This window comes from Ochlerotatus camptorhynchus, unplaced genomic scaffold (assembly GCF_037179485.1).
Source record: "Ochlerotatus camptorhynchus isolate MF236.1 unplaced genomic scaffold, CSIRO-AGI_Acam_v1.1 ptg000330l, whole genome shotgun sequence".
Lineage (NCBI taxonomy): Eukaryota > Metazoa > Arthropoda > Insecta > Diptera > Culicidae > Ochlerotatus > Ochlerotatus camptorhynchus.
In genome coordinates, this window is record NW_027040818.1 from 5,001,829 (window position 1) to 5,016,300 (window position 14,472).

At 45.0% G+C, this 14,472-nt stretch overlaps 1 protein-coding gene and 1 pseudogene across 1 annotated transcript; one reads left to right on the forward strand and one right to left on the reverse strand.

Moving 5' to 3' along the window:
* Positions 1–3,548: 3,548 nt before the first annotated feature.
* On the reverse strand, positions 3,549–4,685 carry LOC135708542 (uncharacterized; annotated as a pseudogene).
* LOC135708543 (uncharacterized) lies at positions 4,684–13,016 on the forward strand. The gene is made up of 3 exons (XM_065230645.1): positions 4,684–4,698; positions 12,562–12,729; positions 12,867–13,016. Exons 1-3 carry the CDS (start codon positions 4,684–4,686, stop codon positions 13,014–13,016), a joined length of 333 nt encoding a protein of 110 aa, XP_065086717.1.
* The last annotated feature ends 1,456 nt before the right edge of the window (positions 13,017–14,472 follow it).

Genomic DNA, 14,472 nt, shown 5'->3' on the forward strand with positions numbered 1-14,472 from the left:
CTAGTCACCTTTCGCGTCACTAGAGCCGCTAGTGTCGGGAAAAATCGTGTCTTGGAGATAATAGAAGAGTGAACTATATTGTTAATTTATAATATTTGATACTATCTGTATATTGTTGAACGACTTCTGGTTGTCTGGGTTGTTATGATTCGGCTTGCATGTCGATCTTTATTGTATGAGGTGCTCCATTCCAAAATGGTGTTCTTGATTTGCCTGAGCTTGCTGTTTTTTTATGAACCATTTGTTTTGCCAAGCTTGGTTTATATGTTCGTCAACCATTCGTTTGAAATCTGCGAATGGTGTGTAAATGTCGATTGGGGATTTGAACATAGCCCCATGTTTTGCCAGGTCGTCTGCTTTCTCGTTGCCCGTGATGTTGATGTGAGCTGGGACCCAACAAAGTTCAACGTTTCTGTGAGTTTCTTGTAGGATCGATTTGATTTTCAAAATCCATGGGTGATTACAGTTGTTGTTAGCGACAGCTTCCAGTACGCTTTTTGAGTCGCTAAATATTACATTTAGACCTGTTGTGCAGTTTTCTAGCGCTTTGATAATTGCATACGCTTCGGCACTGAATATGGATAAATGTGAGGGGAGACATATTGATGTATTTACGTTGTTAGAATGTATTCCGCATCCAACTCCTTCGTCCATTTTTTATCCGTCGGTATATAAATGGTGATGGTGGGGGTATTCGGTGCAGCAAAGTTCTTTGAAGTAAGATTGTTTTGCTGCAGGGGTAAGTCTTTCTGGGATATCCATATTGATTCGGCGATCTCGTTCCTCCCAGGCCAGTGGTGCAGTTGGATCCTTTTTTTTTCAATGGTCATTGTTGGAATTTGTAGCTAATTTTGAATATTTTTGGCATTTCTGGAGAGGTAGAGTTCTGGGTTCAGAATTCCTCGCGCAAGCTGTCTCGTAGAGTAGTTTATTGTTTGTTTTGCAAATATAAGGTCCAAGAAGAGAAGGCTGCTTTCTGATATTATGCTTTCTATTGGACTGAAGTGAAAGGCTCCCGTAGCATATCGTATACCTTGGTGGTATATCGGGTTTAATTTTGCAGCTTTTTGTCTGTCTGAGCTTATATAGACTGGAGCTCCGTAAATAAGTTTTGGAAGAATTACCATGTTAAAAATATGTAATAGGCATTTTCTATCGGCACCAAACTTGGTTTTGCTTAAACATTTCATGATGTCGAGTCGACGTTTTGTATCTTCTTTGATAATTTTTATATGGTAGTTGTAATTGAGGTTCTGGTCGATCCAGACTCCCAGTAATTTGTGGTGTTTGGTTAAATTGATTTCTTCTGAGCCGAGCGTTGGGGTGACTGGTTTCTTTAGTTTTCTTCTTCTGCCTTTATGCAGTATAGCCGACTTGGACGCTGAAACTTTGAAACCTGTGTCGTCGCACCATTTTTCGATACCTTTAAGGATCTTTTGAACCTTTGAACGGATCCACTTGGCTGATTTCGTAGCAACTGCAATAGTGATGTCATCAGCGTACATTTTAATGAAGGTATTTTTTGGCAACAATTTTTTGATACTGTCGACTGCGAGTAAAAAGAATGTAACTGCAAGCACTGATCCTTGTGGAACACCGTTTTCTTGAACTTTGGGAGAAGATAGTTGCCCTTCGTATTGGACTTCGAATGTCCGTCGTTCCAGGAACGAACAGCAGAATTTGGCCATGTGACCTGTTACGTCGGCCTTAGCGAGCCTTTTTATGATAAGCCTGCGCCATGTCCTGTCGTAGGCTTTTTGTAGCTCCAGGAATATGATTTCTGCGTGCTGTTTGTTTAGCATTGCATGCGTTCCGAAGTTGTCAATGTAGGCTATCACGTCGTTGGTTTGATGACCTTTGCGAAAGCCAAATTGGTCTTTACCCAATACTTTATTTTTCTCAAGATGAGCCATGAGTCGTCTGTTTACCATTCGCTCGAGCAGTTTAAGAATGCAGCTTGAAAGACATATCGGTCTTAAGTTGTCTGGAGTGTTAGGATATTTTCCGGGTTTCGGTATTGGAACCAGTATAGATTTTCTCCAAATTTCCGGGAACGGACCGTTTTTCCAAATATTGTTGTAGGCTTCTAATAGTTTACGCTTGATGTAGAACGGTAGATGCTGAAGCATAGAGTTGTGAATTTCATCAAGTCCGGGTGATGTTCCCGTGAGTCTATCTAGCTGGAATAGTAATTCGGTCATGGAGAAGTCTTTGTCCATCTTTAAATTTCGTTGTTTTTTAAATATGATTGGGATTTTTTCTTCCTTCTGTTTTTTTCTGAAAGAATTGGTGTGGATACGCTTCGTTCGAGGATTCTTTGTAGAAATGATCTGCTAGATGATTTGCGATGTCGGTGGGGTTGGTGATGGGACCGTTATCTGTTTCGATCGCCCAGGTCCTGGCCGATGATGAACTTTTTTTTTTTGATATGGCGCGAATTTTATTCCAGATGTCTTTTATTGGTGTGTCTTTATTTATTGAGGATGCATATTGTTCCCATGATTTCCGTTTTTCTTCTTCAATGATTTTTCTTGCATTGTTTTTGGCCTTTTGAAATTCGTTTAGTATATCTGGGTAAGAAGGATCGTCGGGGTGACATTTTTGTATTTTCCTAAGTGTTTTTCGTCTAAGTTTGATTGCTTCTGCTATGTTTTGGTTCCACCGTGGAACGGTTTTTTTGGGGACTTCAGAAGATGTTTTTGGTACTGCTGATGAAGCTGCAGATTTAATTGCGTCTGTTAGTTCTTCTATTGTGTATGATTGATGTGATTTGATTGATTCTTCAAGCTTAGCTTCAAATATGTTCCAGTTTGCTTCGTGCATTTTCCACCTGGCTGGTCTTGATCTTTTGGAAGGTATGGTGGTACCAGTTAGAATTGGAAAGTGGTCACTACCGTGTTGGTCCTCGTGGATTGACCAGTTAATTATGTTAGCAATTTCAGCTGAGCATAGAGTAAGGTCAATACATGTCGATGCGTTTGTCGAATGTATGAAAGTTGGGCTGCCGTCATTCAGTAGCATAAGCTCTTGTCCCTGTATTATTTCGGCGATCATTTTTCCTCTGCAATCATCTCTATTTGATCCCCATAGACTATGGGGAGCGTTGAAGTCTCCCGATATAATAAATGGCTTGGGGATAAGGTTAATTATGTTGTCAAGTTCTTTTTTGTTAACTATCTGATTTGGTGACAGATATATGCTGCAGAGAGTCATTTTTCGAGGTAGGTTGATTTTTATAGCTATTGCTTCAAGACTTGTGTTTAGTTGAATTTTTGAGTATTTTATTCCATGTTTGATTGCAATAGCAACTCCACCTTGTCCTGAAGGACGGTGGCAGAATAAGGTATCGTAACCAGGAATTGAGTGTTCGTTTGACCTGTTTGTTCTTGTTTCTTGTAGACTGATTAGAGATGGCTTGTACTCATTAATCAATATCCGTAATTCTGCGTCTTGTTTTCTGACACCATTACAATTCCATTGAATAATTTCGGTTGATTTTCTGTTTGCTGTTGGATCCATTCTAGTTGTTTTGATGACAATTATTGGGTTTAGGGTTGCATCTCATCATCGTCACCCTCTTGAGAGCTGACATCCGATTCTGAGTTAACGTACTCAACCGTTTCCCATTTTTTTCATCTTATCGATACCTTTCTTTTTCCTTGGGGGAGATTCGATGGGATTGCCTTGGCTCCTGGTGTGTTTTCCTGATGGTTTGTATCCGTAGAGTTTCAGTGTGTTCTCCAGTTTGGAATAATTCTCTTTGAAAATTTCGAGCTCCTTTTCTGCCGTTTTTCTTTTTTGTTTTTCTTCTCTGTAGGCATAACTGCCTGTTCAAACTGGTTTTGCATTTCCATGAGCTTATTTTCCATTTCCTTCATTTTTTGTTCGAACTGTTTCTGCAGATCTAACCTTAGTGCTTCCGCGTAGGATTTCTTTTCTTCATTTAATTGTTTGATCTTCTCATCAAATTGTTTGGTTAATGCACTTTTAATGGAATCTGAATACGTGATTTTATTTTCGCTTTCCACTATTTTTCTAGCTTCCCAAAAGTTAATATTTCTGTCCACTTTCACTTTGGTGATAGCTACTTCTTTCTTGAATGCTGGGCACCCTTTGAAGAATGCTCCATCAGAATCACCACAGTTAACACATTTTTCTGCATTTTCACAGATTTCATGGAATGCCTCACCGCATTTGTTACACTTTTTTTTTCACTGTTACAGTTTTTTTTTCCGATATGCCCGAATCTAATAGCACACGAAGCACCTCAAAGGGTTCGGATACCACGGTCTTGTTTCCAACAGAATGTACCCAATTTTTACTTCTTTAGGTGGAACCGTACCCTTGACAGTGAGGACAAAAATTCCAGTGGGAGTTTTGTTCTCATCGCGTCCTTTCATAATCTGCCGAACTTCAGTTATTCCTGTTTTCGAAAGGTCTTCGAGTAAGTCTTGGTCACTGTCAAACTTTATGTCCTGGCAAAAAACCACTACTTTGCACGAGTTAAGAGTTTTGTGCTCGTACACTTTGGTGGAAATTCCTTGAGCTAGGTTTTCGATTTTAGCCAGGTTTCTGGCCTGGCTTTCACTTTTCACGTGGACGAGAATTTTCTGACCGGAGGCGGTGGGTTTGATCTGGTCGAGGAAATCTTTCGGGTTGAAAGCTTTCTCGACTTCCGTGAGCATGGAGTATCATTGTGTTTGTCACACAATAGGAAAATTCAGTTGATAGCAGTCAAAACGCTCGCAAAAGAAGCGTAAATGCTTAGAACCAGTCAAAGAGCACACTCGACTGAGCATGGTGGGTTCGATCCTAGGACCGGTAGAAATTCGGCTCGGATTGGCATTTTTCCGACCTCTCTGTGTTTCCAACAAGCAGGATTAAATTCCAGAACGAGCATAATATGCCAGGAGGAAGAACATAAATGAGCATCTCTGGGGAGGCACTCAAAAAATACATTTTCATTTCGAAAAACGCTTTTGAAGTGCAATTTAACTCCCATCCGCACTTTTAACCTTCCCTGAATTCACCATTCATCATTTACTCCTGTGCATCATATGTGTATGGGCAACAGCAGCGCCCGTTTGAGAGCCAGTGCATTTTAGCTCATAATTGCTACACCAAGCGTGAGATATGAGTCTCATGCAGTGCACTCATGTGTTGATTTATCCACCGGAGTGCGAGGGAGGCACTCTCGGGGGATTTTGGGAGCTTTCAACTTTTTTGTCTTCAGTAATCCATCTTGATTTCGCGGTTACGGGATGGTGCTTCAAAATAGCCAAAAGTGCGTTCGCTTTAAGTGGTACCGTTTTCCGGAAAGCCCTCTTTAATTTCTAGCTATTGGGCTAGTTGTCGCAAAAGCAGACACACGATTGAAATGCAGCCTCTGGCGGTCCAGTGCTACATGTGGCCAAATGGTCGACCGTTTGGCTGAATGCTTGCGTATTCTCTAAGCTCTCGCTTCCCGCCATAAATCATCCATGTTTGGTGAGCGTGCTTTTTGGCCGGCTCCACTGGCGCCACGCTGTCCGCGCGCCATAGCACTGGGAATGCTCCATTCGCTGCCGCCAACGACGACGACCAGGACGACGACGTAAACATTACTGTTCGGGGGAAATGCACTTCGTTTGGTCCACTTACACATCGCATGGACGTATGTACATATTTATGCGTTGAGAAGACAGAATGCTGTACCGATAACAGCTGCCGGGTTCTTTATGTTTGTCTGTTTTTGAATAAGTGACACACCATATCAGAGTTTATTTGACATTGACTCAGTTGATGAAGTAAATCATAAATTATGCTTACTGTGGAATGCAATGACTGTTATTTCACTAACCAGTACTCAGTAGTAAAGCCATTTAGCTACTTTGTTGGTTTTGCTTTGGTAAATTTAAAAATACTACTTATTTAAAAATATTACCTCATTTCTCCTGAAGTAGTAAATATTGTAGGCAGCGATCTTCAAGTTGTTGATCTGATGATTTATGCAAGGTTCATCCCAACGAGAGTGTGAGACACGGATTTCTTAACCGGTACATGGTGGACAATATAGGGCAACAACAAAAAAGCACTCACTTTTACCATTACTGAATTTCCCTTTGGTGCTGATGCGGGTGCTAGACTAAAGGCTGGAACGCGCAAAAATTTGTCAACTTCAAATTGGTGTATTTCTGTTAAAAATGCATAAAAAACCTGAAATGCTGCATTTGGAAGTTGAGTGTATATACAATGATTGCTATGATGAGTTTTCGCCGTTTGCTCCAGTTTTCAAAATGACGTCCAAGCAAGAGGAGCAGCGTGTAAAAATTTTGCTCGAAGTTCTCACGCGCCAAGTTGGCAAAATTGCTGGATGTGGCCAAATCGACCGTGAAAAACGTTTTAAAAGTGTTCGGGGAGCGTCTGTCGACCGTCCGGAATCCTGGAAGCGGCAGAAATCTAATCTGGACGTGGCAACGACGACGAAGAAGTAAAGCCCTCTAGGTAAAGTATGGACGAATGTCACCACAAAACTGAAAAAAGCTGTTCCAATCGAGCAAAGCGGTGCATTAAGCCGGTTCGATTGGAACAACATCTGACAGACATCCATACTTTTACTGTAGAGCTTGACGAAGAAGGTGGCGATGAAATATAAGCGGGATCCTAACCTCTCCATCCGGGACGTCGCTGGCAAGCTAAATGTCTCCCATACTACTGTGCAGTGGGTCAAGAAACGAGCCGGGTTGTCAACGTTTAAGAAGGTGAAGGTGGCGAACCGAGATTACAAACAAAACACGTCGGTAAAGCAGCGGTCCCGAAAGCTGTATACGAATCTGCTCATAACTTATGTGAAGGCGGATTTCAAGCAGCTTCCGGGACAGGAGTTTTATACCGCATCAGGAAAAGAGAAGGTGGCTGAAATTTTCAAAACCATCAAACTATCGAAGTTTCCGATAAAAAATATCTCGTCTGGCAGGCCATATGCAGGTGTGGTCTAAAAAGCGGCATTTTCATTACTACGGGAACCATCAATCAAGAGATCTACGTCCAGGAGTGCCTGGAAAAGTGGGTGCTGCCATTCCTAAAGCAACATAATAGACCTGTGCTGTTCCGGGCGGACTTCGCGAGCTGCCACAATGGGAAAAAGACAATTGAGTGGTACGATGCGAACAACGTGGTTGTGGTACCCAAAGACCACAACCCTCCCAACAGCCCAGAACTCCACCCTATCGAACAGTATTGGGCCTTGGTCAAACGGAATCTAAAAAGTTGGAAAGGTTGTATACTAGATACGACCGCAGGGTTGGCGTTGGATAACGTCTGTTATGTGTTGTACTTAATTGTGTATATTTTAGGAATATTCCTTAATAACTCTTTTGCGATATCTTTCCCCAAAGCGCGTTCGGACAACTCAGGCGTTTTCATTAATTTCTTCTCTCGATTCCGGAAGTCCACGACGTATCTGGAACTACCACACCAAAATGTATGCAGAATATTGTCGGTACTGGATTAGTAGCGGTAACCAGCAGGACCTACGTTGATTTAAGCTTAACACCCGCAGATTGATGAACGCTCCATCACATCACTTCAACCTTTCACATTCTGGCAAGAAAGTCAATTCTAAAACACCTATTAAATTTATATGGTGGCCCTGAAAAGGGCCGGTTTTTTGTTCTGAGTCGATGATACTAAATTAACCCCCGAATCCGTACAGAGCCCTGCCACTTCAGAGCGTAAACGACATCCATGGCGGTGACAGTCTTCCTCTTCGCATGTTCGGTGTAAGTAACGGCGTCACGAATAACGTTTTCCAGAAATACCTTCAGCACTCCTCTGGTTGCTTCGTAAATGAGACCGGAAATTCTCTTAACTCCACCACGACGAGCCAAACAACGGATTGCATGTTTAGTGATGCCCTGGATGTTGTCACGCAACACTTTTCGGTGACGCTTGGCTCCTCCTTTGCCAAGTCCTTTTCCACCCTTGCCGCGTCCAGTAATTTCCTAGTATGACAATTGTAACGTCGATGAAGGTTGAAACAAAAGTGAACAAAAATTTCAAATTTTGGCTGTTTTATACCTACTTGAGGGTTAAATTCTTTTGGTTAGTTGTTGTGTTCTTGTTCTTTCATCGTTTCTGATTGGTTGAACACAGCAAACGCATGTTATAAAACAGAATGGAAGTGATTTTTTTTTTTTTTTTTTTTTTTTTTTTTTTTTTTTTTATCATCATTCGCTGCCAGACTGTTGAGCAGTTCAGTCGATTTAAATTCTCTCTAGTTTCGTTCGTTCGTTCGCAAGTCGAATTAGCTCCGCGTTGTGTAGTGACGCTCTCGCTGACCCAGCCATGGGTAAGAAATCGCGCGGTAACGCGAGTGCCGGTTTACCGGGAAAACAGACTCTCCCAGGAGACGGCGCGACCACCGAGCCAGCCCAGAAGAAGCAGAAGAAAACCCCATTGCCCATCCCGACAGGCGTTGCGGACCCGCAGCCGGGGCCTCCCGGAACTAAACGACCCAGACCTGAAGACAGCAGCGCCACCGTATCAGCAGCAAAAAAGCTGCTGAGCAACAATCCGTTCTCCGCCCTGCAGAACGGAGCCCAGCCGCAGTCGGACCCTGAGACGGTGCCGAAAAAAGTTAAGTTGCCACCCTTCTATGTGAAGGGCTTCCCTCCCGGGCTATGGGAGCAGCTGGATTTCTACATTAAGCAGGGCCTTCGCTGCACCATTCAACGGTGCACGGAAGGCTACAAACTGATGGTCTCGGCCGAAAATCACTACAACGCAGTCCAGGCCCTCTTGGACAGGATGAAGCTGGAGTACTTCTCCCACGACATCGAGGCCACCAAGCCGCTGAAAGTGGTGCTGCGCGGGCTCCACGACATGGACACCACCACCTTAATGGACGAGATTAAGGCGAACGGCCTCAAGCCGGTCGAAGTCCACAAGATGACCCGCAGCAAGGCCATCAAGTATCGTGACCAGCTCTACCTGGTCCATCTGGAGAAGAACTCCACAACCGTGAAGGATCTCCAGACGACACGCACACTGTTCCACATCGTAGTGAAGTGGGAGCGGTATAAACCCACCCACCGTGGCGTCACTCAGTGCTCGAACTGCCTATTGTTCGGGCACGGCACCAGGAATTGCCGCATGGCCAGCCGCTGCATCAAATGCGGCAAAAACCACAAGATCGACAACTGCGACAGCATCGAGGAAGCCACTCCCACATGCGCCAACTGCGGTGCCGCCCACAAGGCCTCAAGTAAGGCCTGTCCGAAGCGGGCCGAATACGCCGAGATCCGGAAGAAGGCCTCGTCCAACAGCCAGCCCGGTCGCAAGAAGGTTCCAGAAAACAACGCGCAGAACTTTCCTCCGTTATCACCGGTACAATCACGGCCAATTCCAGTGTTGCCGCCGCTCCCGCTCAACCAACAGTTGGCTGCCGCTGCAGTTCCCGGTCAAGCCTCCGGGCCATCGACGGATCCCCCTGCTCCGGGATTGGCCGGTACAACCGGTGAAGCTACAGACGATTCTCCGCTGTCAACGGATGAGATCGTCACACTGTTGGCCCAGGCCATCATCATCAAGCGCACCTGCGCAACAAGAACACAACAGCTCCAAGCTATCATCTCCTTTGTCGCTAATTATGGACCGTGAACCCATAAAGATCGCCAACTGGAACGCTCGCTCCGTAGGGGCGAAAAACATTGAGCTTGCAGACTTCCTCCGCAAGCACGACATCGACGTGGGCCTTCTCACCGAGACTCACCTCAAGACCGGTGACAGCTTCTGGCTGCCCGACCACAGCATTGTCCGGCTTGATCGCACCAGCTCCAGGGGGGGCGGTGTCGCGGTCATCATCAAGAAAGGCATCAAGTACTGCACCCTACCCCACTACCGCACTTCCATCATCGAGGCCGTCGGCGTTGAGGTGGAAACATCGACCGGAAACGTCCGGTTCATCGCCGTCTACTGCCCCCGGCAATGTACCGTTAGCAATGGTACAGCACAGCAGTTCAAGAACGACCTTGCCATCATAACCCACACCAATGCCCGCTTTGTAATCGGAGGGGACCTGAACGCCCGGCACGAGGCCTGGCGGAACTACCAGCAGAACCAGAACGGCCGCCTGCTATTCGACCATTCCCAGCATGGTCTCTATTCCGTCTGGTTTCCGGACGAACCATCCTTCACATCACCGACGGGCAACCCATCGACGCTGGACCTGTTCTTGGCAAACACCAGATTAGCCAAGCCGGTTGCCGTCAACGACCTGAGTTCGGACCACCAACCGGTGCTGACCGAGCTGGGCTACAACGTGGCCCCTGCACCGTGCCAGCGGAAGGACTACCATCGAGTCAACTGGGTCCAGTTTCGACGCGTGGTCGACCGCCACATCGACGACAACCCACCGCTCGACACAGTGGATGACATCGACCGGGCCCTGGAGGGTCTCCATCAAGCCATATCCGTGGCTGACGAAGAGTGCGTTCGACGAGTTCCTGTGAGGGGTAAGTTTCAAGCAATTGATTCCCACACCAAACTCTTGATTCGGCTCAGAAATGTTCGTAGACGCCAGTTTCAGCGGACTGGGGATCTGCAGCGTAAATACGAAATGGTCGATCTGAATCGGCAGATCGCTTCCAGAATGGTCTCAATCCGGAACGAGAGTTTCGGGCGGCTCGTTCAGAACCTGGACGACCGTTCCAGACCATTCTGGAAGGTTGCCAAGGTGCTGAAGTCTCACCCCAAGCCCATTCCACCACTTAGAGTCAATGACGAACGGCTTATCACCAACGAAGAGAAGGCCAATGCGATTGGGGAGCACATTGCCCAGTAGCATTTGCTTGGCTCTAAAATCCCAAGTCCACTCGAGAACCAGGTTGCGCAGTGCGTCCTGACGTTAGATGCCTCCCCTTGTGCCGTCCCTCCAGAAGAACGGATTACAGAGGAACAAATTTGCTCAGCGCTGAAATACAGTAAGAACATGAAGGCTCCCGGGTTTGACGGAATATTCAACCTAGCGTTGAAAAATCTCAGCCCGAGGGTGCACTCGCTGCTAGCTGCCACCTTCAACAGATGCTTGGAGCTGCACTACTTTCCAAGCATCTGGAAGGTGGCAAAAATCATCCCGATCCGCAAACCTGGGAAAGACCCTTCACTACCGTCAAGCTACAGACCGATTAGCCTGCTCTCAGCGCTGAGCAAGCTGTTCGAAAAATTGATCCTCAGCCGACTAAACAAGTTTGTGGAGGAACATGACATTCTTCTTCCGGAACAGTTCGGGTTCCGTAAGGGGCATTCCACCAATCATCAGCTAGTGCGGGTGATGAATAACATCCGGAGTAACAAAGCTGTATCCAAGTCCACAGCCATGGCCTTGTTAGACGTCGAAAAGGCGTTTGACAATGTCTGGCACGACGGACTTATATACAAGCTTTGTAACTCCAACTTTCCACCATACCTTGTGAAAATCACCCGTAACTATCTCCAGCAAAGGTCGTTCAGGGTGTCGTTGAATAGTTCCCTTTCGGGACAATTTCCGATCCCAGCAGGTGTTCCGCAAGGGAGTCTGCTGGGACCACTGCTTTACAGCATCTACACGTCGGACATCCCTCCTCTAGGAGACGGTTGCGTGTTCTTTCTGTTCGCAGATGACACCGCGATAGCCGTCAAGGGTAGGATGCCTCGTGAAATTACGAACAAGCTCCAACGATGCCTTGACACCTTTACTGATTATGCCACCACGTGGAAAATCAAAATCAACGCCTCGAAAACCCAAGCAATCATGTTCCTTCACAGACAATCGCCAAAACTTAAACCGTCTCCCTCCTGTACCGTAATAATGGATGGTACAAGGGTCGAGTGGTCCACTGATGTTACTTATCTCGGGATGTTGTTCGATGAGAAGCTCCTGTTCCGCTCGCACATAGAGAAAACCCTAGTTAAGTGCTCCGCCTTGGTTAGGTGTTTGTATCCACTCATTTGCCGCAGATCCCGCCTCTCAAGGCAAAACAAACTGGCTGTTTACAAACAGATCATAGCCCCCGCGATCTTCTATGCCGCCCCGGTGTGGGAATCGTGCGCTCAGACCCACAGGAACAAAATCCAGGTTGCACAGAATAGAGTGTTGAGGATGATCCTAGATCGTCCATTCGACACAAGAATAGCAGACCTCCATCAAGAGGCAGAAATTCCCAAAGTAGATTCCAAAATTGATGATATGACAACTAAATTTATTCAAAAATGCAATCTTTCTGAACATGCTTTAATAAGCAATTTGTACATAGTAGGTTAAGTGTATATAGTAGAGTAGGTTAGTTTTAAGCTGTAAATAGTAGTATTAAGTAGTTTCTCTTCAAATTCTAAAAACAAAACAAACCAATCCCACCAAGGTGGTCGACCGTGTACTAAGTCTAGGACTAATTCTGTAAAACAAATTTTGAATTTTGCCCATACCTAAAGATGAAGAAAGCAATTAAATCACTTAGTAAAAATTTATATGGTAATCGCCCAAGTTAAACTAAAATAAAGATCATTTAAACTAAAACTAAACTATTTTTATTTTTTATTCCACAGTGTGCTTTCATTGCATACACATCACAACCAGCTCAGCAGACCGCTCGCAAGTCCACTGGAGGAAAGGCTCCTCGCAAGCAGTTGGCAACGAAGGCCGCTCGCAAGAGCGCTCCAGCCACCGGAGGAGTAAAGAACCCCATCGCTACCGGCCAGGCACCGTCGCCTTGCGTGAGATCCGTCGCTATCAGAAATCCACCGAACTGCCGATCCGAAAGTTGCCTTTCCAACGTCTGGTCCGTGCAATTGCCCAGGACTTCAAGACCGATCTGCGCTTCCAGAGCTCAGCTTTTATGGCTCTGCAGTAGGCCTATCTGGTCGGTCTGATCGAGGATACCAATCTGTGTGACATCCACGCCAAGCGCGTTACTATCATGCCGAAGGACATCCAGCTGGCTCGTCGTATCTTGACAAAACCGGCCCTTTTGAGCGCCACCACAATAATTCAAAAGAGTTGAAGTGACCTTTCGTTCCGTTCTAGTCTAGATTAAGTCTAGACTAACATTTGGAAAGGGCGGAACTCCAAAAAAACCATATCGAGAAAATCGCTTCCGAATTTTGATGACTTAAAAATTAATCCTATTTCACGACTTTCCATTTTCTGGATGATTTTATAAGCTTGACATGTAGTTAATAGTGTAATCTATCATCATGCATAAATAAAAACTCAAAAAAAGTTTTCTTTGTCGTGAAATTGAGAAGAAAACATCATACGCTCTGATAATTTCATACATGTTGTTACCCCCCAGATCTTCCACACTTTGAACTGCCAACACTGGTGATACGCCGTGGAAGTACACCATCGGGATTTTTTGTTTGTTGTTCCGCCTTGGTTCTTCGTTCGTAAATTTTGTGAGAGTGGAATTACGCCCGGAGATTTTTTTGATCTTCTTTTTGTTCGTTGTTTACACGTGAAATATCAATCGGATGCGTTTCAAATGAATCGGGCGTGACTAGATACTACAGAATCAATACGTTTGGCATATTAAAACAATATAATTCGTTGTTCTGGTGCAAGGCGTAACAACCAGTTGCATCATCGAGTTGAAAGTTGGAAATCCGCCATGTAAGAAGAAACGTTTTTGATGATATGAAGTGATATTTACTTCTACTTTTTCGTGTTTATCGAGTAGTTTGTGAACTGTTCTTTCTATATGTGCCAAAATATGGTTTGTTTACATTTTGGCTCTTCCGCCCCTTTCAAATTTTAGTCTAGAAGTAACGAAGTAGAACGTGTGCGGGGGTTTGTTTTCGAGATTTTGAAAACAAACACAGCCGGGTCCGGTATATGATTTGGAAATGAATTTCACTTTATTTTCATGTAGCATCAAAGTGAAAAGGTCTTTGCCCAATCCACTAGAAAATAACATATGGTACTTTCTAAGTAAATTTTATTATGTTTTCAAGATTCTAGTTGTTAAGAATTTTAAAACTATTTTTCGAGATAAAATATGGCTCTGCTGAATCTTCGCAATTAGAAAATTAATCGTTAAACTCTTTCTTGATAATGTTGTTATAATGTTTAATAAATTTTTCCAACGCGCTCGGCGTAGTTGCCCTTGCGGAGCAAACGGTGAATACGACCGACTGAGAAATGCAGCAGCTGGGCATTCCATGACGGCGGCCCAGTATACCGGAGCACTGGCACCAACGCACTCGGCGTAGTTGCCCTTTCGCCCCCAGGCTCTGCTGCCGCTGCTCTGCTGCCGTTGCTCTGCTTCCGCTGCTCTGGTACTGCTGCTCTGCTGCTGGGTCGACGATCGGATAGACAATGATGGAACGGGCGACCTTGTTGGACGCTTATATAGTAGAACAGAAAATATCAGAGGTGTCAGATACTCGCATCTGATGTCTCGGTTGGAGAAAGTATAAGAATATAAAAAATCAATCGATTTTCACCATCTTTAGACAATG